General features: G+C 39.0%; 1 protein-coding gene across 2 annotated transcripts; it reads right to left on the bottom strand.

Moving 5' to 3' along the window:
• Positions 1–366: 366 nt before the first annotated feature.
• Positions 367–24,213, bottom strand: LOC122086621 (vacuolar protein sorting-associated protein 41 homolog). Of its 2 annotated transcripts, XM_042655572.1 has the most exons (19): positions 23,746–24,212; positions 19,410–19,679; positions 19,097–19,276; positions 18,767–19,027; positions 17,960–18,092; positions 17,722–17,812; positions 15,582–15,684; positions 12,786–12,889; positions 6,128–6,221; positions 5,862–6,017; positions 5,713–5,775; positions 5,492–5,557; positions 4,856–5,056; positions 4,093–4,170; positions 3,890–4,009; positions 3,674–3,754; positions 3,174–3,259; positions 1,247–1,328; positions 367–1,096 (listed from the first exon to the last, which is right to left on the bottom strand). In XM_042655572.1, exons 1-19 carry the CDS (start codon positions 24,019–24,021, stop codon positions 653–655), a joined length of 2,889 nt encoding a protein of 962 aa, XP_042511506.1. In that variant the 5' UTR covers positions 24,022–24,212; the 3' UTR covers positions 367–652. The 2 variants fall into 2 exon arrangements, with proteins under 2 accessions (XP_042511506.1, XP_042511507.1); XM_042655573.1 differs by lacking the exons at positions 367–1,096; positions 1,247–1,328 and adding an exon at positions 2,019–2,511 and having other exon boundaries at positions 23,746–24,213.
• Between the last annotated feature and the right edge of the window lie 280 nt (positions 24,214–24,493).

Genomic DNA, 24,493 nt, shown 5'->3' with positions numbered 1-24,493 from the left:
CCTGGAATCCCTTGACTCGATTCTGGATTTACCTATTCAGATTAATCCACTTGAGTCCTGGGTTTTAGTGTAAATGGGTGATTCAGTTGAACACGCCGACTCCGGATCAATTGCTTTAAAATATGAACCACACGGTTTTATTTAAATGAGAACCTGAATCCCTGGAATCTGATCCAATGGATAATTTGAACCAAACGCCCCCTAATCGATTCAAATCGGAATCAGATCAATGGAGCCAATCTTGCGCCTGATTCCACGTTTCAAGACCTCGGATACCTCCGAAATTCCCTCAAAGATCAAGATAATATCAATGTCAGATTCAAACCACAATCGATGTTCTTTAAATCTTTGCCACAACCATCCAAATTGAGCCCAAATTTCGATGCAATTGACTAAGAATTCCAAAGCAGAAGACCCAAATAGCAATACAAATCATACTCGGAAAACTGTTTGGACAATTCTCTACACTCATTGCAAAAAGAAAAGCCTCGGACATATATATATCATCAACTAGAATACAAAAAATTAATACCCTCACACGCAAGAAAACACATTTGAAATGAATGGCACACCTATCAAACCCAATTCCCAACCCAAACAACACACCACCACCCCCCCCCCCCCCCCCCCCCCACCCAACCAAAAAACAAATTTACAAATGTGACCCTGTAGCTGTCGTACATAAGATACAACGCATGCGAGATGCACCCGACTGGGTATCATCATTATCATCTTCTTCTTCTTCATAACTATAATCATAATTTGATACAGATTCTTGGGAAGTTCCTTGGGCCCCACTCTTACGACTGGTGGAATTTGTGGAATCCATGAGACAGGTAATATGGTAGGCATGACAGCAGAAGAATACAATGACCGAGACTTTCTGAATAGAGAAGGGATCAAAACACACACAACACCTTCCACCACCCCTAGTTTTTGACTTGAGCTCCATTGTCCCCATACCAGCTACTTTTCCATTTGCCTGAGCTGCTCTTCTATCATCCCTTTTTGCTCGGGTTTCCTCTTCTCCAGTACCCAAGCAAACTGCATGCCGGGCTTCCTTGTAACATTTAACCAAGAGGTTGACACAGTCAGCCTGTCAGTTGCAAAGAACACATTCAGTATCCAAATTTATCCCAAAAGCGAAGAAGCCTAAGAGAACAGCTTCTTGCAGGAAATAAGGCAAATAAAAAGTTGGCATTGAGGATGAATTAGAATGTTGCAATGGAGAATGGTCCCAGAATACCTTGAGGATATCGTTACATCCATGTCTTAAAGATGTCTCAGTCCTGTAATCAGTGATGATTTTGACCAATCGATCCCTAAGACTGCAGAAGAAACACGGATGAGATCACAGCAGAAAGAAATATTTTCATGGCTTCTTGGTCTTGTGCACTCAATTCAAAAGAGAGATATTAGGAAATGACTAAATCAAAAGACTTACAATTATGGATGCATCATGCATCAATTGGAACTTCAACAAAAATACTGTGAGAAGACTGGTATTGTTGTCGTATCCCCTGTGGGGACTCTATTGGCTGTTGGGTTCACTGTTATTGATCATGTGGGGGGAACTGTCACTATCATGATATGTTTATGGTTCACTCTCCTTGTGTGTTTATGTTCTAGTTTCCTTATTAGTTTGTAACTAGAGTCGTACGTTTTAGTAGGACTCCTACACGAGTCTGTTTATCACCTACCAGGGCTAGATATATAAATAACGTTGGACCACCACGATAGAGTGCATTCTGAATCGTGGTTCAACAGTGTTCTTACATCTTCGCCATCGTCTCTCTCTGTTTCTTTATTCACCTCTTCATAGATTCTGGTTTGCTTTCTCCTTTTTTTTTTTTTCTGATAAGTCATCCTTGCTTTTTTCACAAAGACAAATAACAAGCAATATCTTATTTATTCCTCTGGACGGCCAAAGAGTTTTGAGAGAATCCAGTTGTGCGTAAACAAGGGGAATTAAATGGCACTCAGAAGGCATTGAAACAAGACAAAAAAAAATTAAAAAGTGAGGAGAAAATGACTCCATAGGAAAGATTGCATATTAATTCAATGCAGATAACATCAAGTGATTGTCTGGAGAGCAACTCTTTTCACAAGGAGAAAGTTCAAATAGTTGTTGCAGGCTGTGAGATATTTTGGAGAACTTATGGTCACAGGATATGGAAGATTCAACTTTAGACACAACGATTAGCACAATACATGATATTTTAAAAGATAGATTCAACTTTAGACACAACGATTAGCACAATACATGATATTTTAAAAGATGGAATTAGCTTAATGAATCGACCATGTTGAAGCTCATAACTCCTGTAACATAGATGTCCCAACTTATATCCTGACCTCACTCGGTCCAACCCAGTACTGAAATGTTCCAGTGATGACAAATCATTTTCCCAAAAGAATAAAGGGGACTGTAGTGTATCATCTTGACTCATTAGAAATCATTCCTAGTCCAGCACGTCTTCTAACATAGCACACAGACCTGGAAAAAAATCCCTACAATGGCAGAATAACGAAAATTAATTTTAGACAGTTTTTTTCAAATAAATCCAAGAGAATTACTTTTTGTATATCAAAAATGAGGTCAATGCATTCGGAAAGAGCATTTAAAAACTTTTGATTGACAGAAGGCCCAACTGAACCAGTCATCCTTCCTATCAGGTTACAACAATAAAAATTTGACCTCTATCCAATTTATCAATTGGCAAAATTTGGGGCAAATTAATAAGCAAACTCTTACCCTAATCTAGCTCCACATTCAATCAATGAGTTGTAAGGACCACCATTTTGTGCAAGAAAATTATTATTTTGATATTTCACCTTTCTCATATCTAACTCGCATATATTTCAAACAAATATTTTGATGGATAACAGAATTTTATTTAAGAGGAAAGAATAGCTAGAGGATAGAGGATTGGCATGAACACCAACTACAACAATTCCCGAAACTAAAAACAAAAAGATGCAAATATAGACACTATCAGCAAGCTCCTTCAATGGAAATGAACTTACACCTCTGGGAAAGTCTCAAATTCTTCAACAAAAATAACTAAACATAGAAAATCCATTTGCCAGCAAAGGATTCCACTTCGAGTAAATTCAAGAAAAATGAAATGAACAAATCAAGATGCAAGCAAATAATAATTGATTATACTTACCGGGGTATCGTCAAGCCATTGGGCACCATTTTTACAATATAAAGTGGATCAAGATTGCCAACAGTGTGCTCCAACAACACACCCACCTGCGATTGTTGGAAACATTAATGAAGTAAGAGACCAGAAAGCAGTGGAAGTGTGGAGTTCTATAATGACAAGTCATATGTGTGCATATTTTTCACAATGAAAATTGTAACAACCGGTTATCCCAAAAGTTCGAGCTGTCAAGGTAACAACTATGTATATTAACACATATCATTATCATCCCCCAGCACATGCAGGCCACCACACACACACAGACACAGCTCTGCATGTGACCATCATGTGGCACCAAGGGGGCACAACACAATACACAAATCCCTCACACTTAACAGGATTGAACACCCAACCTCCTAGCTCTGACACCATGTTATAACCGCTCATCCCAAAAGCTCAAGTTGTTAAGTAAGGACCACAACAATGTATATCAACATATAACAAAAATGAACTCCTATCTTTACCATGTCAGGTTTGTGGAGACACTGTTTGATTAGTTCTTCCCAAAGTTCATCATCATGCTGCATGGCCACAAATTCAATAGCCTGTGACAGTCACAAAGCTTTACCAGTCAATCCCAGACTTCAATTACCATAGAAATAGGAATTGGAAAGGGAAAAGGTCTCATCGAGAAGAAAAACCTCTTTCAAAATTAGAATAGCTGAAAGAGACAAGGTTACCTCTTCTATATCCTCCAATTTGTTTATGATAACAGCAAGTGCCTGCTTTGAATTTCCCATCCTCCCAAGGATGAACACCTGCTCTCTCAAAAGATCTCTTTTGACGCAAATGTCATATGCCTGAACTTTAACGGTAGAATGTCATTCGATTATCACAGTATTAAAAAGGAACCATCATTATTCTATCTGGTTACAATACAAACCTTTTCAAGCGTGTAATGCTGACTGCTACGAAGAAAAGGAAGCAGCATCTTTGCATCATAATCTGCATAGAGCTCTACCTATAGAGGTAAAACAGACATATAAATATAATAATCATTAGATATATAAATAGGAATGAGAAGTTAACAGAAAGTATTTAGAAAATTTAATATAGTTCAAGGAAGTGTGAGCATAAGGGGGGCTTTGTTCACCTAACAGATGATTATAACTACTGCAACAACACGATATTTAATTCGAACAATGTGACACAAGAGTAAGAAGCCAAAAGATTAGAGAACTGTAAATGAGGAAAACTAGAAGCAGCTATTTCTTAGGAAACATCACCCAATGTAGCCGCCGACCAAATAAAAACAAATGTCAAAGCAAATATCCAGGCATTTACAACAACTCAGCCTTATCCAACTGAAAGGGGTCCGCTACATGAATCCTTTCCCTCCAATCAGCTTATTTGAGGACAAACTTGATACGGCACATATCTCAAAACTCCCAAATTGAAAGGAAAATCTCCGCCAGGATGAAAATGGAAACAAGTTTCATTTTATGAGGTGAGTTTTTTCCGTAAAATCTCAAATCTATGACAAATATAGAAGTTGATAAAAAGATCTGAAAACTATAGAAAAACTTCAACCATAGTCTTAGACAACCCAAACAAGTAGAAAGTAGGGGACTGCAGCCAAAACAAAAGCATTATATCTAACCAGATTCAGACTTTACTACCTCACCTTATACCACTCATAGATATACCTGCATGTCATGGAAATCCTTCCCAGCATGTGGATCATTTTCAAATAGTGCATGCAGATACGAGTGCAAGAAATATCTTGAATCACACTTGTCACTAGCATCCAAGATTTGTGAAACTACTTCAGATGGAGTAATCATGTCCTTGTGTTGGATCAGTAAAGAGACTGCACGTTTGCAGTCTAATACCATCAGTTGAACCACCTGCAAATAAAAAAAAAAAAAAACATAAGATAGATATACAATTTCCAGATCATATATCACATGTAACCATGTAATAAACCCAACAAGATGAGAACACTTCAGATAATTTAAAAAACTGCAAATTAGAGGAGACAACATACTCTAGGACATTCTTTTTGTTTATTATAAAGAAAAAAAAAACACAATGCATAAGATATGAAGTTGATAAAACAAAATCCAGCAAAAGGGGGTGGGGGGGATGGAATCCAAAAAGGCTCAAAAATCAATCTCATCTAAGCCAAAAGCATGCCAACAAATTTAATGACCCTTACTAACAACAAGAATTTGTTCATTCATTCAGAAGTAGATCAACAGCTTCTTTTCTTTTTAACCTTACACACCACTGAAATGCTGGTGATTTCACAAAAACTTCAACCTCATCTCGCATTACCATACCTTGTCATGAATGGCATCATGTAAGTTATGTTTTTCGATGAAGTTGAACGTTTCAGGCTTCATAAGCTGAAAAATGAAAAAAAATAAATAAATAAATAACAAAATCAAAGTCGAAGCAAGAAACATTCACCGAGTCACGCTTTGTCTATGTTTTTGACTGAGTGTAACTCAGTTGGTTGTATAGCCATGTGTAACAACTCATGTGCCATTAGAAAACTTACATCAGCATACAACACTAGTGCTCTCTCATATTGTGCATTAATTACATACAACTCAGCCAATGCCTGCAATGGAAATCGTTGTCAACACGAGACAGAACCATTTACAGGACAGTATAAATAGAAAGACATAATAAATGATAAATCTTTACCTCCTTGAGTGTGTCGGTCACAGACGAAGTATTAAATTGAGGTTCTATTGCCGATATCACTGGCAAAGCAGAATATATTGCTGGTGGCCAGGATTTAACAGTTGATAGGAGATCTTTGTGGAAAGATAGATTTGTTGCTAGGGCTACAAGAGCCACCTGCGGCATAACATACAATACTTGCAAAGTTGAATCAGTTGTCAATTGGAAACTGAGTGCATATTGTAAGAGACTGATAGGAAAACATACACCTATTTATAATTACATACCTCATAAGCAGTATCACGCAACCTGGGGTTTTCTGTTGGTATGTATGGAACCAACACCGGAAGCTGGCGGAGATGAGCAAAGTGGAAAACCCATCTGTGAGAAACAGTCCAATTAATAAAAAGTAATGGAGATGTCTATCAGAGGTTGCAGTACAAACACCCAGTGAACTGTTGTAATGAGATGTCAAGGAGCAGATAGGGGTAGGAGCCAGGAATGATGTAGATAAATCACTTAATGGACTTATTATATTGCAAATAAGCCTTGGGTTGGGTTATGTATGTGTTGGGCCTTTGATCCCATGGGTTTTATTTGCAATGGGCTACTTTAATGTGCCTAAATATGGGTAGAAAGTAGGAAAACGGGATTTATATTAACAGTTTTTATTTAAGTTGTTTTAATTCAATAAGGGCCCATTAGACCCATCGATTGTAAGTCCTATTAAGGTCTGTCAGTCCTAGTTCTAGTCTTAGCCTATTTCTAGTCCTAGTTGCAATAGAAGTGTCTAGTCCTAGGCCTATCCTAGGTCTATTTTGAATTCCTAGTCATATTATGATTGTAAACTTCCCTCTATAAATAGAGAGGCATATGTACCATTATTGCTCAGATTTAAATGAAATAAAGTTTGCAACTAATGCTTAGAGCAGCTGAGATAGCCGTGGTGAGAAGCCCAGGCTGAGATAGCCACCACCTCTCCCACGTGTCTCTTTCCTCTTTCCACTTTTAAATTCTGTTTTATTTGGTGTTAATAAAGAGTTCCAGATCTGCCCTTCAAACTTTAATTCTGTCCATCCAAGCACCTCAATCGAACAGCCCAAGAAGACTCAAAAACAAGGATCGATCAACTAGACTTTCTCTCTCTTGACATTCCAGCCGACAGCCCTCTGTTCGCATCAGGTCTCAGTTCACTCAGGCCTTTCCAGCGGCTGTTCCTAGTGCTTAAAGGATCCCTCAATCCTCCTCTCAGACCTGCCCAAGCAGGACAGCATCAGTTCTGGGAGTTCTTGACCTTTTCTCTCTCCAGAAGCTAGAAATCAAGAATCGGCAGATCTCCTACACCAGCCAGCAGAATCCCTTCATCTTTGGAGGTTTTGTCCCTCCCCTACAGGCCTACATTTGACCCAAGTCTCAACCTCAACAAAGGTCCACAGCCCCAACCGCAGGTATTCTCCCATATCCCTTGCGCAGGGTTATTCTCTCCCATAGGGTTTGGTTTTTGGGTGTAACTTTTGGGGCTTTATTTTGTTGGGTCTTGTGTGAGTTATTAAACTCTTGTTCCTTATGCTCTTTAATTATAATTTGTGGCTACTATTTGTATTGTTTGGGTTGTACTTGTGGGGGTTAGCTTCTTGTAATCTACTCCTACATTAAGGAAGGTCAATGTGGTTAGCAATTTCTTGACTGATAAAGGGAGAATTATTTGGTGGTCCTGTTTTGAGTGTACAAGCAAGGGTTTTTCTCAGGGTTGCTATGAAGTTGCTTATGTTCAGAGTTCTTTTTCCTTGTAGAGCCCAGCTCCTTCAGAATTGTATTTCTCTTATATTCTGTTTGAGTTTATTCTTCGTAAAGCTTTTTGACTGAATGAATACAAGTGCTCTGTTGAGTATGTTGGAATGTGATGAGTCAGAATTTAACCGAAGGGCCTTCAATGACAATGCTTCCAATTTCTACTTTTTATCTTGTTCTGTTGATCCTTCAGAAAGAAGGCAGAAGGAGTCGAGTGCACTTACCCAAGGGATGAATTAAAGAGGCAATATGAAGAAACAATATTGCAGCAAGGACAATTTTCATAGGCCCAGAAAGAAATCTGTACTTCCCACTGTTATGGAGACCCCCTCCCTGAGTCCCTTCCCGTTGTTATCCCAGCCCTCCTGGGGTGGCTCCGCCACCTCCAGGCTCCACCACCGTCCCCCCAAGTCCCCGCTGTCACCTTCTGCATCCCTGCCTCCTCCCCAAGTGACAGAGTGACCTGGAGTTCCCTGTTTGGCCAAGTTAGCTCACCATCAGGAGAAGACCTACACCTGAACCTTGTTTCCCCATTCTTCTTCAGGGATTCTAAGGTGACCCTCTGTCCATCAAGTTTATTGGAATCTGAAGCCAAGATATGGCACTGTGCGCTTGTTGGTCACTTCGTCGGCAGCAGGCCACCATTAAACATTGTTAATCTTTCACTGTATAAACATTGGAAGATGCGTGGAGTTGTCGATACATACCTCTTGGACAACGGGTTCTTCATCTTCAGGTTCTCAGATGTGGCTGACAAGATTCACACCCTACAATTTTGGTCGTAAACCTATAGTTCTCTGGCAGTGCAACAAATTCTTGCAACTCAACTGCATCAACCTCTCCACCATCCCTCTATGGATTACCCTCCTTGGACTCCTCCTACACTTCTGGTGTGAAGACCGCCAAAGTATCCTTGAGTTGGTTCTAGGTAAGCCCTTGTTCTCAGATAGGAGAACCAAGACCATGGACAGGCTAACTTTTGCCCGAACATGCGTCAAAGTTTCAACCGACTCCATTCCCGCTGCCTCCATTATTGTGGCCAACGATGAAGGTCACACCTTTAAACAAGAGGTTTACTACAACTGGCTCCCTCCCCATTGCCTGCCTTGTAAGTTTTTCAGACATTCTAAGAACGCTTCCTGCTTCACCTCCTCTGTTGATTCTTGCCTTCCGCGCAGCTCCACAGCCCAATCTCCACCACTACTCACCAGCCCCACCCACCACATCAGATAACCCTCACCACCCTCATCCAACCAAGGTTCGAAATCTTGTTTCGTGTTGATCTTCTGGTGGTTTCAAAACCACGGAAATACTGAGATCTCGCCCGCGAGATTTTTTTTTTTTTTTTTAATGTCTCGATTGCTTGATTCGGTGGTCAAACAGCCATATTATGACATAAAACACCTCACCCAATCAAAGGAGAAGATTTCTCCCAATCAATCAAAGCCCAGCATGGCAAGTTTATCTTGAAGACACCACACAATCAAAGGAGAGGATTTCTCTCAATTAGTCAAACCAGCATGCCAAGTTTATCTAGAAGACACCTCACACAATCGAAGGAGAAGATTTCTCCCATTCAATCAAAGACTAACATGGCAAGTATATTTTGAAGATGCCCACAGTTGAAGAAGTATTTGTAGTTTGAATAGTAATAAGCATTGTGACTCAATGCCACCTATAGTTTCCTTCCATAGAGGAACCTCTCCTCATATGCATTGTAAATCATCCTTAAATATGCAGAGGATCAGTTGGGAGAGATCTTCTCCCTTTATCGTGTGATGTGTTCTTTATAGGTAGTAAAACAAGTAAATAATGTTCGTCCTTGTTCTTGAGATGAAGATGTGGCAAAAACCAAGCCTTGGAGACACTTTTCAGCTTTAACAAAGCAAAAAAGTCGAAACCAGGCAAGACCAATGGGATGGGGTTGTAATTACTCGTGAGTCACGTGTTTTTAAAGGGTGGTTGGTATCATTTTGCCAAAATTGACCGAAATATCGACTGAGATGATGCACATTTAGTAATTCATATAACATTTCGTTTCGACAAAAAAAAATTTACCGAAATTGTCGACGAGATCTTGAACCATGCATCAAACCACCTTTGATACCCTACACCCCTTTCCAATGGGAAATCATATCTCTTTGATCAACCCTACCACCCTCCAGCTCATCTCCCAATAGCCAACCACCCAAATACCCCGGAGAAGACAACGTCGACATGGAGCTGGCCAGTTGACCGTTGGACAATCTGAGAATGCAAACTTGGCAACTCTAGACGTTTCTGACAGTACACCCAAAATGCCAATCACTTTTGCCACCTCTTCCCTTGTTGTCTATCCTCCAAGTGGCCTCTATCACCCCTCAGTTCCCTCCAACAGCCACTCACCTCCCTTTGCTATCCTGTGTCTTTCAACTTTTTCTTCTCTTCTCCCTCTAGCTCTGGCCACCTTTGACCCCTATACCACAAGAACAACCTTGCCCCCCAACCAATCGCCATCACCTCTTTGAGCTCTCTAATCCCCCAACGACGCAGCCAACCACCATCGCTCATCCCTTTGCGCCTTCAACCAGGCTATTGCACCTTCCCCTTGGTCCTAGTACGATCCCTCTTCCTTCAAAATCTAGAGACTTCCCTTTTCCTCCCCTTTTATCCCTCCCAATTACCCCCTCGGGGTAGGGCTCATTGTCAATGATACAGTTCTACACCAATCCCACTTCATCCCTCTCCAAAACCATCATCATATTGAGCTCCCTTCCAACCTCAGCCCTCATTCAGCCCAACCTATTGCATCTAGGCCCTCTCTTATATAATGTTGAAAGGGTTGTTACTTAGGCCCACCTATCTCAGTTTAACCACATGGCTATCGGAATAGCCCACGAAGCCCAACTTCATTCTAGCACTCTGGCCCCTTCCCTCGCCCATCTTCCTTCCACCTCTCTGGCCCATCATCACCTCACCCAATCCACCTCCTCTACCCCACTCTTGGGCATAGTGAAATAACCTAGAGGGGGGTGAATAGGTTATACTAGTGGAATTCAACTCTTTTCGATAAATAGGTCACAAGTGTGACTGCAAGTTAAAATAATGCGGAGAGAATAAAACAAGTACAACCACAAAACACAAGATTTATAGTGGTTCGACTCAATCCGAGTCTAGTCCACTCCCTACAAGAATCCTCTTGTAAGAAATTCCACTAGTTCTCCCTTTCAGTACGGTAGGTAGGGAAGAAAACCTTTACAATCTTTTTCACGGATAAGAGTATCCTTACAAATCCCCTTTCCAGGCAGAGAGACGCCTTTACAATCTCTTTTGGAGGGAGAGAGACACCTTTCTCTTTTTAGGATAAGAGAATCCTTACAATCCTAAGTACAGTCTAGAATTGTAAAAACATAAATAAATAGGAAATAGTGGAATAGGAGGAATACCTCAAGTGTGGTGCAAATGATGAGAATGAGATATGAATGATGCACCTTTTGTGAAGTCCTCTCTTATGGCTTTGACTTGCACAGGAGAGAGTAGAGGACTTTGATTGAGACTTGAGCCTTTTGTTGGGATTGGTGTAATAGAACTCAAGTAGAATATAATTCTTGAATGCTTACAATACTGCTCTTAAAGCTCTTTCTTAATGAATATTTAATTAAGAGTGGTTTGGGTATTTATAGGTGAACTTAGTGAAGCATTTTAGGCAAGAAATCAGGCTCTAACGGACGTATTCTGGGACCACCGGTCGACCGCCTATGGTCTCGAACAGTTCCGGTCGACCGGGGCTTCCAGCCGGTCGACCGCCAACATGACATGCTCTGTTTTGACAGAATGTTGTCATACTGACCAGTCGTCAGTGTTTTGACCATAACTTTTCGGTCCGACTTCAAATTGATCTGAGATCAGTTGCGTTGGAATCACAACTCAATTTCCTACAACTTCTATGAAGGTTTCATCTCCTAATACTAATTTTAAGATTCCCTAAAATACCCTTGAGTCAGGTTAATGTGTGTTCCACACCACTTAGAGACTTTCCATACTTGGTCAAGGTATGCTCTATGGTCATTCTAGTATGATGCAATGCACATGCATGTGGTGAGTACATATATATATATATGTGGAAATTACAAATTACATTAAAAGTGACCAATACATCCTAGTGGTCTTCTTCTTCACTTGAACTTTCCACTCTTTGGCACTTCATCTTCTTTTCTTCTTGTTTGCTATTCCATGTCTTTAAGCTTCATGTCTTGATTCGACCTTCTAAGTGTTTCTTCAAGCTAATTACACTCTCTTCAAGCTAATCACATTTTATCAAACCAATTTAAAGACGTATGTTTGTTTGTTAATACCAAAACATAGCAAGGAGTGTGGACATGTTTCCTAACACATAGACCTCGACATTAACCAGCCCGACCTCTGTATGAACCACCTGGACCCTTCTTCACCCGAGCAAGGGTCCTCTCCCACCTCCCCCGTTTTCCACCCTGTCCCTTTGGGATCTTCTCCCCCTAGCTTTCCTCGGTCCTCCATCGTCCCACCCTTTGTTTTTACCACTGGAATCATAAAGCTCCCCATCATATCCCAAGAAGTTGTCCCACTTGGCCTCTTCCTTACCCACCTCTAAGAGGCTCTTGCAGCTCCATCCCTCCCTACATGATGAATCAGGGGGTTTTTTGGATGTACAAGGTTCCCTCATCAAACAAGATGAAGTTCAATCTCAATTCAAGCTCCAACAAGCTCTTTTCTGTTGCCCAGAAGGATTTTGGCCTTCAATATAGAATGATTACATGTGGTCATGCCTTTTGCTTGGTCATTTTGTTGTGTTCCAGTAGGCAAGCCTGCATTTATTGCAGCTAGATACAATCTCAAAATGGTCTGCAATGTCCAGATTTAAGACTTTTCCTTATTTGATGTTGGGTCTTTGCTAGCTATGCTCCCTCTTGACGTGTTGTCTCCCTGAAATAGTCTGACTGTAGTTTATTGTGGTTTCTCCATTCTCTCATTCAGGCCCTTGCCTCCCTCCCCCTTGAGGAGAGGCCTTGTAAGTTGTTTGTTGTATTGACTACAATCCCCCTTCTCTTTCCTTTGGCAATGAATTTTTTATTCATCCAACAAAAAAATAATAATAATAATTTATAAAAATAACAATTACTAGGCAATTTACACTACCTCTCCCATGCAGAAGCAGATCCACGTAATAACTTGGGACACAGAGATGCAGCTTCAGCATATTTCCTTTCCAAAATCAAATGATCAAGATATCGCAAGCCCACCTAAACATTTAAGAAAAATAAACATTTCAAAATGAAAAACTTTAGGCTAGGATGCAACATCCTACATATAGAATAATTCTAAGATTATATCCACAGAATTAACTAAGCTACTAAAGTGTGCCAAGATAATATAAGATAAAAGAAAAAAATTTAGAGAAAAAAATATATATTCAACAAATACCCAGGAAAGAAACTAGAAATGCCACCAGTCATAGAATCATCACAAAATCACAAAATCACAAAATCAATTGCATATACAATTAGTTGAGTAAAATGGCAAGAAAGAAGGAAATATACAAAGAAACTTATCTCTAACAACCTCTTATTTGATCTACAACCACGTATTTTTTTTATGCAAATGTTTTGATCATAATCTTTGTCCTGCCATTTATAAATTCTCTTCGTGCTATAAAGTGTTGTCTTTCTTGGGTACTCTCATGCACCCAAAAAGGCTAACATTGTTATTATGATCCTATCATCTGCCAGCAATTTCTTAGTGTTGGTGTTACAACTTTTGAAAATGCTACCTACTTTCACATTATTGTTTTTGACTTGGGTCTTATATCTCCTACTCTCCCACATATCCCTTAGGTCATTCCTTTTAAAGATTTTAACCCTATTTATGCAGGGGTACCACTTCAGGTACACAAGTGCTATCCCAAGCAGTCACCACCAGTTGTTGTCTTTCCTCACCTCTCAATTTGAGTCTTTGCCTGGAGGTTCATCTTCTTCTCCTAATGAGTTTCCTAGTGCCCTTCAGAGAGGTATTCGATCCTATATTCATAATTCTTTAGTTGCCTATCTGATTGCTAATTATGTTTCTATTTCCCATCTTCCTATTTTCCCTCTCGTTGACCTCTTACTTTGTTTCTACCAAATACCAGAATGCTTTATCCCACCTGGGTAGAATTCGGCCATGGATGTGGATGGATTCCTTGTTTTCTCGTGAGATTTTGACTCTGGTTGATCTACCTGTTGCTAAGGATCTTGTGCAGTGTCATTGGGTGTATAGCATTAAATATAACCCTAATGGTTCAATTGAGGGTTTTGAAGCTCGTTTGGTTACTAAGGGATACACTCAATCATATGGAGTTGACTATTTTGAAACCTTCTCACTTGTTGCTCATATGAATTCTTTAAGAGTTTTGACTCCTTGGTTGTTAACCCTGATTGGCCACTTTTCAACTAAACATCAATAATGTTTTTCTGTATGGTGATTTGCATAAGGAGGCTTATATGAAGCAACGACCTAGGTATGTTGCCCCCCGTGGGGGGGAGGGGGAGTTCTCAAAAATGAAGGCTGAACAAAGCAATTTATAGGTTGAAACAGTCCTTGAGAGTATGGTTTGATTAATTTAGTAAAGTTGTTGTTGGTTGTGGCTTTCTCAATGTTACTCAGATCATTATGTATTCATTCGATGTCAAGACTCTAAAGTTATTGTAATGGTCCCTCATATTGATAATTTTGTTTCTAATCCTGACTTGTCTGGAATTGAGCAGGATAAGTTATACTTAAAGCGACACTTCCAGATGAAAGATTTGGACGCTCTCAAACATTTTCTTGGCATTGAGGTTATACAAAGCAGGAGAGGGCTTAGCTTGTGTCAACGGAAATATGTTCTTGACCTTCTAAGTGAGACAGGAAAGCTAGGCTATAAGCTTGAAGCATCTATAGACCCTCGTGTAAAACTTGGAGAATCTGACGACAAGGAATTTATAGACAAACATAAGTATATCAGAGGTTACTCGGAAAAATTATTTATCTTCTTGTTATCTGACCTAATATATCCTGTCACTAGTGTGATTAGACAGTTTATGGAGACACCTAGCAGGTACATTAGGAGGAGCAAGCTGTATAATGCGATATCTCAAGGGTGCTGAAAGGAAAGGTCTTATTTATCACCGTAATTGACACATCAATATTATTGGCTATTCCGATGTTGATTGGGCTGGTGCTGATGGTGATCAGAGATCTACTACAGGCTATTATACCTTTCTCGGAGTTCATCTAGTTACATGGAGATGTAAAAAACCAAACTATAGTAGCTCGTACTAGTGTTGAAGCTAAACATAGAGCAATGGCTCACACACTACAGCTGAGTTTATGTGGCTTAGATCCTTTGTTCAGGAGATTAGAGAGAGATAGAGAGAGTGGAAGTAGAAAGGAAGGTGGATCTTTGTTGCAAGGAGATGATTCGAGTTCGATCAATTACAGACTTCCACATAGTTTTTCTCTAAATAATTGGAACAATCTCGTCTCAGAATTTGAATCAAAAAGCATGTCCTTTGCAAAGCCAACAATGGATGCTCCGCTGGAATCACTGTTGCAGGCCGTAGCCAAGACTGCAAACCTCAATATATATATATAGAGAGAGAGAGAGGATATTTCTTGCTGTGGAGCTCTTTAGCCCCCGTGTTAACTCAACTGTTAGCAGAGTTGGAGGAAAACACAGTTTGAAAGGGAATATGGGTAAAAGGGGGAGTATTTGAACCTTCAGAAAATTTAAACTGATTCTAAAAAATAATAACCAATCATTTCTTGCATAGTACAACTTCAATCACAATAAACAACTTGTCAATTTGAGTTTTTAATTAGAAACCAGTGAATAGGGAAAGAGAATACAATGAAGCAATGCCACCAATCAAGTGAAGTAAACAACCACAGAAAATTGAAACAATAAATTCATCATACCTCATCAACAAGCTCAGTACGTCCCTCTCCTGCTTCAACAGCAGCTAATGCTTTTTCATGCCATCCATGTTGAAGAAGCCAAGTTATATGATCTTCAGCATCCCTGCAATCAGATATAGTTTCCAACCGAAAAAGGAAAACTGTTAGAAATAGGGTTAAGTGTGCCGCAGGAGCACATTGGGACTTTCCCCCTTCCACGGCTCCACCTACCCTAGTTAGAGTGGGGTAGATGGATGGGGGGTATACTTGTAATTAGTTTATGCTTTTTAGACTTGTACTCCTGTTACGACTATATATTTTTGCATATTATAAATAAAGGGCTTGTGTGATCAGTCAGAACACACAAGCATTCTCACCATTCATACTGTTAACAAAAGCAATGAAAAAAATTATCTCAAGCAGGTTGAACAAATTCACATGCAATGAATTACCACTGCCCCAATCTGATGCTGATCAAAGTTAAGGAAATTATTGCAGGGAAAAAAGAATTTCTACAGAGGTACAGCACTGAGATAACTGCAATAGATTCAGTTATTCTTCTTTGTAGCTTGTTGGATATTCATTTTCTTCTTTGTTTGATATTTTATATCAGTTACCTTTCTCTGGGAATTTTCTATATCTGTATCCAAATTGTGGTAACCTAGCACTATCCATTGCATACAGTACTTCAAAGTTCAAATTGTGGGTGAGATAGAGATATTCTCCATCGGCTCTTTTCCATAAATTTTAGGTACCGGCTCTTTTTTCCCATAAATTTTAGGCTTAGACCCCTCTTGCTGCTTGATCTTTCACTGTTCTGGTCTTGCCCTCATAAACAGATGCGCCAGCCTCCAAGGAACCTGTCCATTATGCGATAACCATTTGGTTACTAGAGTAGAGTCCCTCTCAATCACAAGGTGAGTCCATGGTTAAAATGAGAAGATCACAAGCCCCCTGGATCACTGACTTAAGTTCTGCAGCACTGGAGTTTGCCCCAAGCCTACATTAATGAGTTGGGATAAGACTGAGTTGAGTTGAATATTAGAGTTTGCCCAACCAATGGGACCCAAGAACACAATAAGGATGTTGCCATTGTGATCTCTGAATGCACCCCCAGTACCTGCTGGCCCTCAATTTTCAAAACTACTCCTATCAAAATTCAACTTAACCAATGAGACCCATGGAGCTGTCGACTCAATGATCACATTACTCCATTCTCTCAAACATAATCAAAAGGGATGTTATAGAAGCTCTTTTGTTGGTGGTCAATGAGCGAAGGAAAAATAAAAAATAAAAATAAACCAAAATTGAGACCTGATAAATTCAAGAGGCTGCAGGTAATCAGACCCAATAAATAAAACCCTAGTTTTCTCTAGTATTACATTTTCAACAATAAAACCCCCTATTTTTTTCTATATTAGATCCTCTGGGACCAACCCATGGTGTGCTTAAGTGGATTGAATTGGCCCATCCAGACTGGATCAGATCAAGATCTGATGGACATATCCCCAATCCAAACCCAACCCATAGACCTTGTTCCCAGCAATTATCTATTAACAAAACTGGTATTTAACCTTTCTTTACTCTTGAAACAGAGGTTCAGCATCCAATGGGGATAGATAGAAAACACCAGTGAGTGGAGTGGCCTCCATTTACCAAAAACAGTAGATTCATTTTTCAGTCATTCCGAAAATGGATTTTGGTTAAATTGGCAGTATTTTAGAAACAAAATGCAACGTCATGAATCAATCAGCCAATGTTAGCAACCACTCTTGAAACAAAAATTCACAGTTCACAGCAATTATATGAGTCATTCGCAGTAAGATTTGGATTTTGTTCATAGAGGAAGTAATTTAGAACAATTTGAACAAACTGTCATGAATGAAACCACTATAGTGTTTCAGCCACAGTATGTGCAATTCTTTGGGGACTCTCAACAGCAGAAAAAGCAAAACCAGACATGAATTTCATGTTTAATGCACTGGGGTAAGATGTCAAAAGAGTGACAATCAAGGTAGATGTCACAAAAGGGTCCTAGATGTAAAGCCAGAAAGATTTTACCCCAAATTTCATTCAATCCTTGTTAGGCCGGAAATTTCAGAATGTATATATATCCTTAACTTTTTACTAGAAAAAAAGAAAGAAAGAAAAAGGCACTAACCTAGGCTTTGCAATTACTACATCCTTTGGAGATACTATGTAGTACAAGGGCTCATCACCAGCAGCCCATTGACCACCTGCATAGCTGCTACCTACATTTTAATGCATAACCAATAAAAAGTCAAAACTATTTCAACATGCAACTAACAGCAATCATAGAATAACATTAATCAAAACAAGAACCATGTAATAAAGCACAACGATTCAAAGTGATATAAATTGAAAAAATATATAAATACCTGAGAAAGGAGCATGAGCAAGGGAATAATCCTTTGCCTTGTAATGTTCAAAGCCATGCACAGGAAGTGCATCTGTTGCAAGTTCGTCATTTTTCCATGTGACTATGCGTACTTCTGGCCTCTGTGCAGTTCCCTGATCCAAAACAAATGTGTCAAACAAAGAGAGATCACAACATCCGAGTTATCTGACAAGAAGAAGAAGAACAGGAAAAGGAAAAAGAAACCAGACACATTCACGCATAGTTGTCATGGTGTCTAGGCGACACCAAGGTGCCCAGGCGCCAGCCTAGGTGACCAAGTCGCCTGGACGCTTCCCGGTCATCTTGTAACATAAAAATGGTAGCAAACAGGCAGCATTCCACTATTTTTATGGTATGATAAAAATGGTAGCAAACAGGTAGTGTTTCACTGTTTTTTGGTGCACAAATTAATGAAGACCAAGAAACAGGGCCACATTGGGTGGGGATTTCACCAATACCAGACCAGCATCCCAACCATTCTAGAATGTTTAACTGAACTGCCCCAAGAAATGCACATGGGTATTGGAACACCAGTTGTACACGGAAACGGGACAGGTACCCACGGTTTCTCATGCAAAAGAGATGGTCTATTAGCAAGAAATCAATTATGACATTAGGATCATACAAGAAAGCAATACAAGTTATAGCAATTACACAATCAGATTTTTAAGCCAATACATCAGTAGATTACAACAAACATATTCAGTGATCAGTTGATGTAACAACTGAGATAGAAGTTTCCATCATTCATTAACTAATTAAATATAAAAGAGTGAGAAGAAGATACCTGCCGAGATGGAACCGAACTGCTAAATTCCTTCTCTCCATCCTCTTTCTCAGGAATATAAGCAAGAACAACCAACGCATCACCATAGGGAGCAATTCCTGAAATGAAATAGCTTGTTTGAAAAGATGCCACAATATCCACATGCTTTGTACTGGATATGGATATAGGCCTTTGTATCCCGTTGGTTCCATTATACTGATTTGTTCTGATCGCAGCAATTTTTACAGATGTTCCCCAGCCAATAACCAAGAGAGTATCATCCTAAATTGAGTTAAGACGACAGTCAGCATGTGTCCTACCAAACACAGAAGGCATAAATCTTTTACCAACCTGCCAAACCAAGTGAGGGAGCAAGAGCTCAGGACGAGGGCTTCCTTGTGGTCTCTCAATAAATGCAAGTCGCTGATTATTGGCAGTGTCATAAACTTTCACACCAGCATCATTAGCCCAAGCAATAAAACTTGTTCTCCACTTCACTGCATGTACTGGACCTTCACCAGAGTGCAGAACCTGAACAACAGGCATAGTTCAGTCTCAACAATTCACAACATTCCTTTGAGTTCCTACATCATCTCTAACCTTTGAGTTCCTACATTATCTCTATATCATAGAAACTATCTTTCAGCAGAAAACATGCACGAACCTGGTCACGGTAGCCTATCCATTTTTTTGAGTTTAGATACAGATGACCTGCTAGACCACCAGTAACAAATCTTCGAGAAGAATTTCTTGAATAAAGTGGGTCTAGAGCAATGGTCTTCATAGGACGATGATAATCAAACTTCATGCTTTCATCAGTGAAAAGGCTGTTTATAACAACAAATCCGTCATCTGAACAGCTTCCTATATATTCTCCTTCTATGTCAAAGCTAAGGTCATTGACAGTAGCATTGTGAGCAGAAAATTCCTTAACCTGGATCAGAGTGGCATAGGGTACTCATTAAAAATAATAAGTGAACAACGAATTTAGCAAGCAAAAGCAACCATCAGATTTAACCGAAGCTTAAACTACCACACATATTGAACCTCAAGTGTTATGGAAGCAGTTAGACAATATGAAAGTACGAAACCAGAATCATGAGTGATGACCTTGTAAGTGGCACATGTGCAGCATATTAGTTTCAAACTATAAACATAAATATACGACGCAAGAAAATGTGCACTGCATAAAAATAAAAACAATATATATATATATAAGTAGGATGATTGAGAAAGAACATTGGTCAAAATTTCAAGGAACCAAAATATAACAGGTGTAAAACAGATCTTGTTCATGGAAAGAAATAGAGTTTAATCCTTTTGGTAGTGACAAACAGTAACCATACGATATCAACATCAATGGCAAAACAAATGAAGTCTGCAATAATAAAGGCCAAATGCAGCCTGACTTCTTCATTATTGACAGAGAAATTAAGGCTCTCTATGGTATGATTTCGTACAATATTTCATGGGGTTATAAATTGAAATTAGGGTGTTTAGTATATTTTTTCAACATATTTATGAGAATTTGAAATCAATTTCATCTGAAATGGTGAACTCTCATTGAAATCACTTCAAATCTATTTCTCTCTTTAGTGTTTAATGAGGCACATGCTTGCAAAAAAAGCAAACATGTCATTTAACTCTAATCTTACAACCAAGGATAAGAATTTCGATCTCGCGGCAGGTTTTGACCCAGCTCGAAACCAAGATATGGGTTGAAACCTGCGAAACCTTGTCGAAACCAGGTACTTTTGGGAAAAATTTTGACATGTCATGGGCCAGTCAAAAGACCCAAAACTGGACAAAATTGGTCAAAACTGATTGAAACTACCAAAATTTGCGAAATATTGTGAAAACCAATTGAAACCAGTACAATTTTCAATTCAACCCATGGTTTCTTTTCTACCCTGCTAAAAACTGGGAAATTTCAGTTTCAACCGAGATTTAGAACTACAACTTCCTCTATATCTATTGCTTTTTTACAGAAGAGAAGAAGAAGAATAGGCAGCAGTGCCCCACCTCCCTCCTTTTTCTCCCGCCCCCACCCCTCACTCCCCCCCCCCTCTTCTCACACCCCATGTCCCTCCCTCCCTCCCCATTCTCCCACGCAACCCTTACCTCCCTCCCTCCCTCCCTACCTACCTCCCTAAAGGAACTGGGGCAGCAGAACTCTAGTTGCAAGTATCATTTGAGACAAGTACCCACTAGAAGAGAGGAAAAGAACAAAAACTCATTGGACCGAATTGGGGCTGTTGGTTTATTCAAAGTGGTAACCACTACCCACCCAAGTAAGAACATTCCGCCCATTGATGTGGGGATCTGCTTTTAAAATGTCTACGAAAAGTGCAGAGTGAATTTTTTTTACTTTAACCGTTCAGTAGAGAATTGTCAATTGTGCATAATAGTTTTAAGTTAAGGGAGAAGGGTGGGGATGTTTCATGTTTTTCGGGGTGGGGAGGAGGTTTCATTCATGGAAGCGTGAAAGATTTGGAAATGCATACATCTGACTTGTGCTATCAACTGTTGCGAATAAGAAAAACAATATGTTCCTTTGTCCCGTAAGATAATCCTACTAGCAGTTTTGGTTTTATGCTTTTCTTTCATTCCTTCTTCCTATGACAGGACGCAATATTCTCAAATCCATCCTCAGATATTGTATCAATCAGCTGGTAACCACCCAATTTGACTTTAAATCTATTTTAAAAAAAATGTATGTTACCAAATGAAAATTTCTTATTCATGAAATTTTTTTCAATTGATGCAACCAAACAATTTCAATTTTTTACCAAAAACCTATTTGCTGACTTATTTTTAGAGATCAATTTCATACAGAGTGCCGAAGTCTCATCAGATGCAAATACCTAGTCATTATGACATGAAATAATAAGACTTCGAAGCAAAAAAAATACATGGTAGTATCATTTTTTGCAACAAAATAAATAAATAAATAAATAAATAATAATAATAAATTGTAGATAAAAATCGGTTCAAAGATACATGAAAATTTTCAAATCCAAAGAGCAGTCATTTTCTACTGAACGACTTTATAGGTACTCAGTAGTGCACAGCACTTTGATGGTCAATTATTGACCACAATAAGGGGCAACCCTTGCTTATTTTTTTTCTTTTTTTTCTTTTTTTCTGTCGAGAGCTTGGTGTCTCCAACCTATGGAACGCATCCGCAAAAGCTTATGTTAGAGATTTTTGACAGCGAAGTCTTTCAGGGCATTTCTCAAATACCTCGCGCACAGAACATCGTTTTGACCTACTCTGTCGCAGGCTGGGACATAGATATGCAAACCCCTTTAGGATGATTGTCCTAATCAATACTGCCTAATTGATGGTTATGATCACAAAACTGTGAAGGCTTGAGACATTAGGCCCTCAAACTATAAGCACCAGTCAAGAATCTGAAATTAGAAACTAGTTGAAAAAGGAAACTAACTACTAATAACTTGACTCAATTAATAACTTGACTCCTAAGGAAACAAATATAACTCAAATCAAGCCCAACTAAAAAGGAAACTAATGAAAATGGAAACTAACTAGTAATCCCGTATTCAATCTTATACCCTCCCTTTTAGACCCATAAAAGTGGCCTATTACACTCAAAACACATGAGATCAAAGGCCCAACATGTATGGAACCCAACCCTATGCTTATTCCTAATAAAACAAGCCTATTTAGGAAACTACACTGCATCACATTGATGTGGGGATCTGCTTTTTAAATGTCTACGAAAAGTGCAGAGTGAATTTTTTTTACTTTAACCGTTCAATAGAGAATTGTCAATTGTGAATAATAGTTTTAAGTTAAGGGAGAAGGGTGGGGATGTTTCATGTTTTTCGGGGTGGGGAGGAGGTTTCATTCATGGAAGCGTGAAAGATTTGGAAATGCATACATCTGACTTGTGCTATCAACTGTTGCGAATAAGAAAAACAATATGTTCCTTTGTCCCGTAAGATAATCCTACTAGCAGTTTTGGTTTTATGCTTTTCTTTCATTCCTTCTTCCTATGATAGGACGCAATATTCTCAAATCCATCCTCAGATATTGTATCAATCAGCTGGTAACCACCCAATTTGACTTTAAATCTATTTTAAAAAAATGTATGTTACCAAATGAAAATTCCTTGTTCATGAAATTTTTTTCAATTGATGCAACCAAACAATTTCAATTTTTTACCAAAAACCTATTTGCTGACTTATTTTTAGAGATCAATTTCATACAGAGTGTCGAAGTCTCATCAGATGCAAATACCTAGTCATTATGACATGAAATAATAAGACTTCGAAGCAAAAAAAATACATGGTAGTATCATTTTTTGCAAAAAAATAAATAAATAATAAATTGTAGATAAAAATCAGTTCAAAGATACATGAAATTTTTCAAATCCAAAGAGCAGTCATTTTCTACTGAACGACTTTATAGGTACTCAGTAGTGCACAGCACTTTGATGGTCAATTATTGACCACAATAAGGGGCAACCCTTGCTTATTTTTTTTCTTTTTTTTCTTTTTTTCTGTCGAGAGCTTGGTGTCTCCAACCTATGGAACGCATCCGCAAAAGCTTATGTTAGAGATTTTTGACAGCGAAGTCTTTCAGGGCATTTCTCAAATACCTCGCGCACAGAACGTCGTTTTGACCTACTCTGTCGCAGGCTGGGACATAGATATGCAAACCCCTTTAGGGTGATTGTCCTAACCAATACTGCCTAATTGATGGTTATGATCACAAAACTGTGAAGGCTTGAGACATTAGGCCCTCAAACTATAAGCACCAGTCAAGAATAAATCAAGATGTTCTTGACAGAATAAGTGATAAACTATAACAGAATTTGCTTAAAGCCATAAAATCGAAGTAAGGGAGCTTACCCCATTAAGCAAGTTTCAATTGATCAAATAGGAAAAAAAAAAAAAAAAAAAGTGAGGTATTGAGACGATGGGATGAGACAGTTAAATCCAGGCAGGCAGGCAAACGAAGATGGAGATTATTACCTGATTACCTAGTAAATCAAGGATGTGGACGGTGCCGTCGTGGGTACCAAGAGCAATCATCCGCTCGGCAACAGCGATACAAGAGGCGGCGTCGTTAGAGAGAAGCGAAGGGATGCTCCCTCCCATCCTCTGGTACTTGAGCCTTGGCTCATCCTCCTCTTCTTCTTCCTCTTCTCCTTCATCCTCTGCTTCTTCTTCATCTTCTTCTTCGTCTTCTTCTTCTTCTTCTCTTTCGTCGTCACCGTCGATGCCGTTTTCTGAAGGATTCTGGGCCATTCTTCAATCTCAGCCCTCTTCTTCTTTCTCCTTCCTCTTCGTTTTAGAGAGCGAAGGAATGCAAGATAATATTTAGTAACAACAATAATTGCAAAGATCCGTTAATGACTTGATCCTTCTGAGCTTTGCTGTGAATCGTTATTTGAGGATTTGGGGTACGGTGTGACGCTTTTCGGCTTTTGGTTACTCATGCTTTACCTCAATTATTTACAACAGGACAAGATAATAGTTTCGAGTCGTGAGTCCGTGACGGTGGTCTGATGCTACCCTTTGCCAATAGCTCCTAACAGAATTAAAATTTAAGGGAAGTGAAATTAGTTAAATTAAAATAAAAATATTTTTTTTTTTTTATAATTATCGTGGAAAAAAATCTCATACAACATGAATTGCTTCCTACGCCAATTTAAATAAGATTTTATTATTATTATTTTTACTTTTCATGTCAAAAAATCCCGAATCCAAAAAAGGCAGC

The sequence above is a fragment of the Macadamia integrifolia genome, chromosome 8, assembly GCF_013358625.1.
Source record: "Macadamia integrifolia cultivar HAES 741 chromosome 8, SCU_Mint_v3, whole genome shotgun sequence".
In the NCBI taxonomy this organism is placed as follows: domain Eukaryota; kingdom Viridiplantae; phylum Streptophyta; class Magnoliopsida; order Proteales; family Proteaceae; genus Macadamia; species Macadamia integrifolia.
Note: the sequence above shows the minus strand (reverse complement) of the source record. Positions and strands in the feature narration are given on the sequence as shown.

Coding starts and splice junctions, on each gene's coding strand:
- LOC122086621 (XM_042655572.1), bottom strand. CDS start 24,021: ATGGCCCAGAATCCTTCAGAAAACGGCATCGACGGTGACGACGAAAGA. Junction 18,093..18,766: donor GTTCGGTTCCATCTCGGCAG/GTATCTTCTTCT, acceptor GTTTTGGATCAG/GGAACTGCACAGAGGCCAGA. Junction 6,222..12,785: donor TCTGCTTCTGCATGGGAGAG/GTAGTGTAAATT, acceptor TGTTTCTCACAG/ATGGGTTTTCCACTTTGCTC.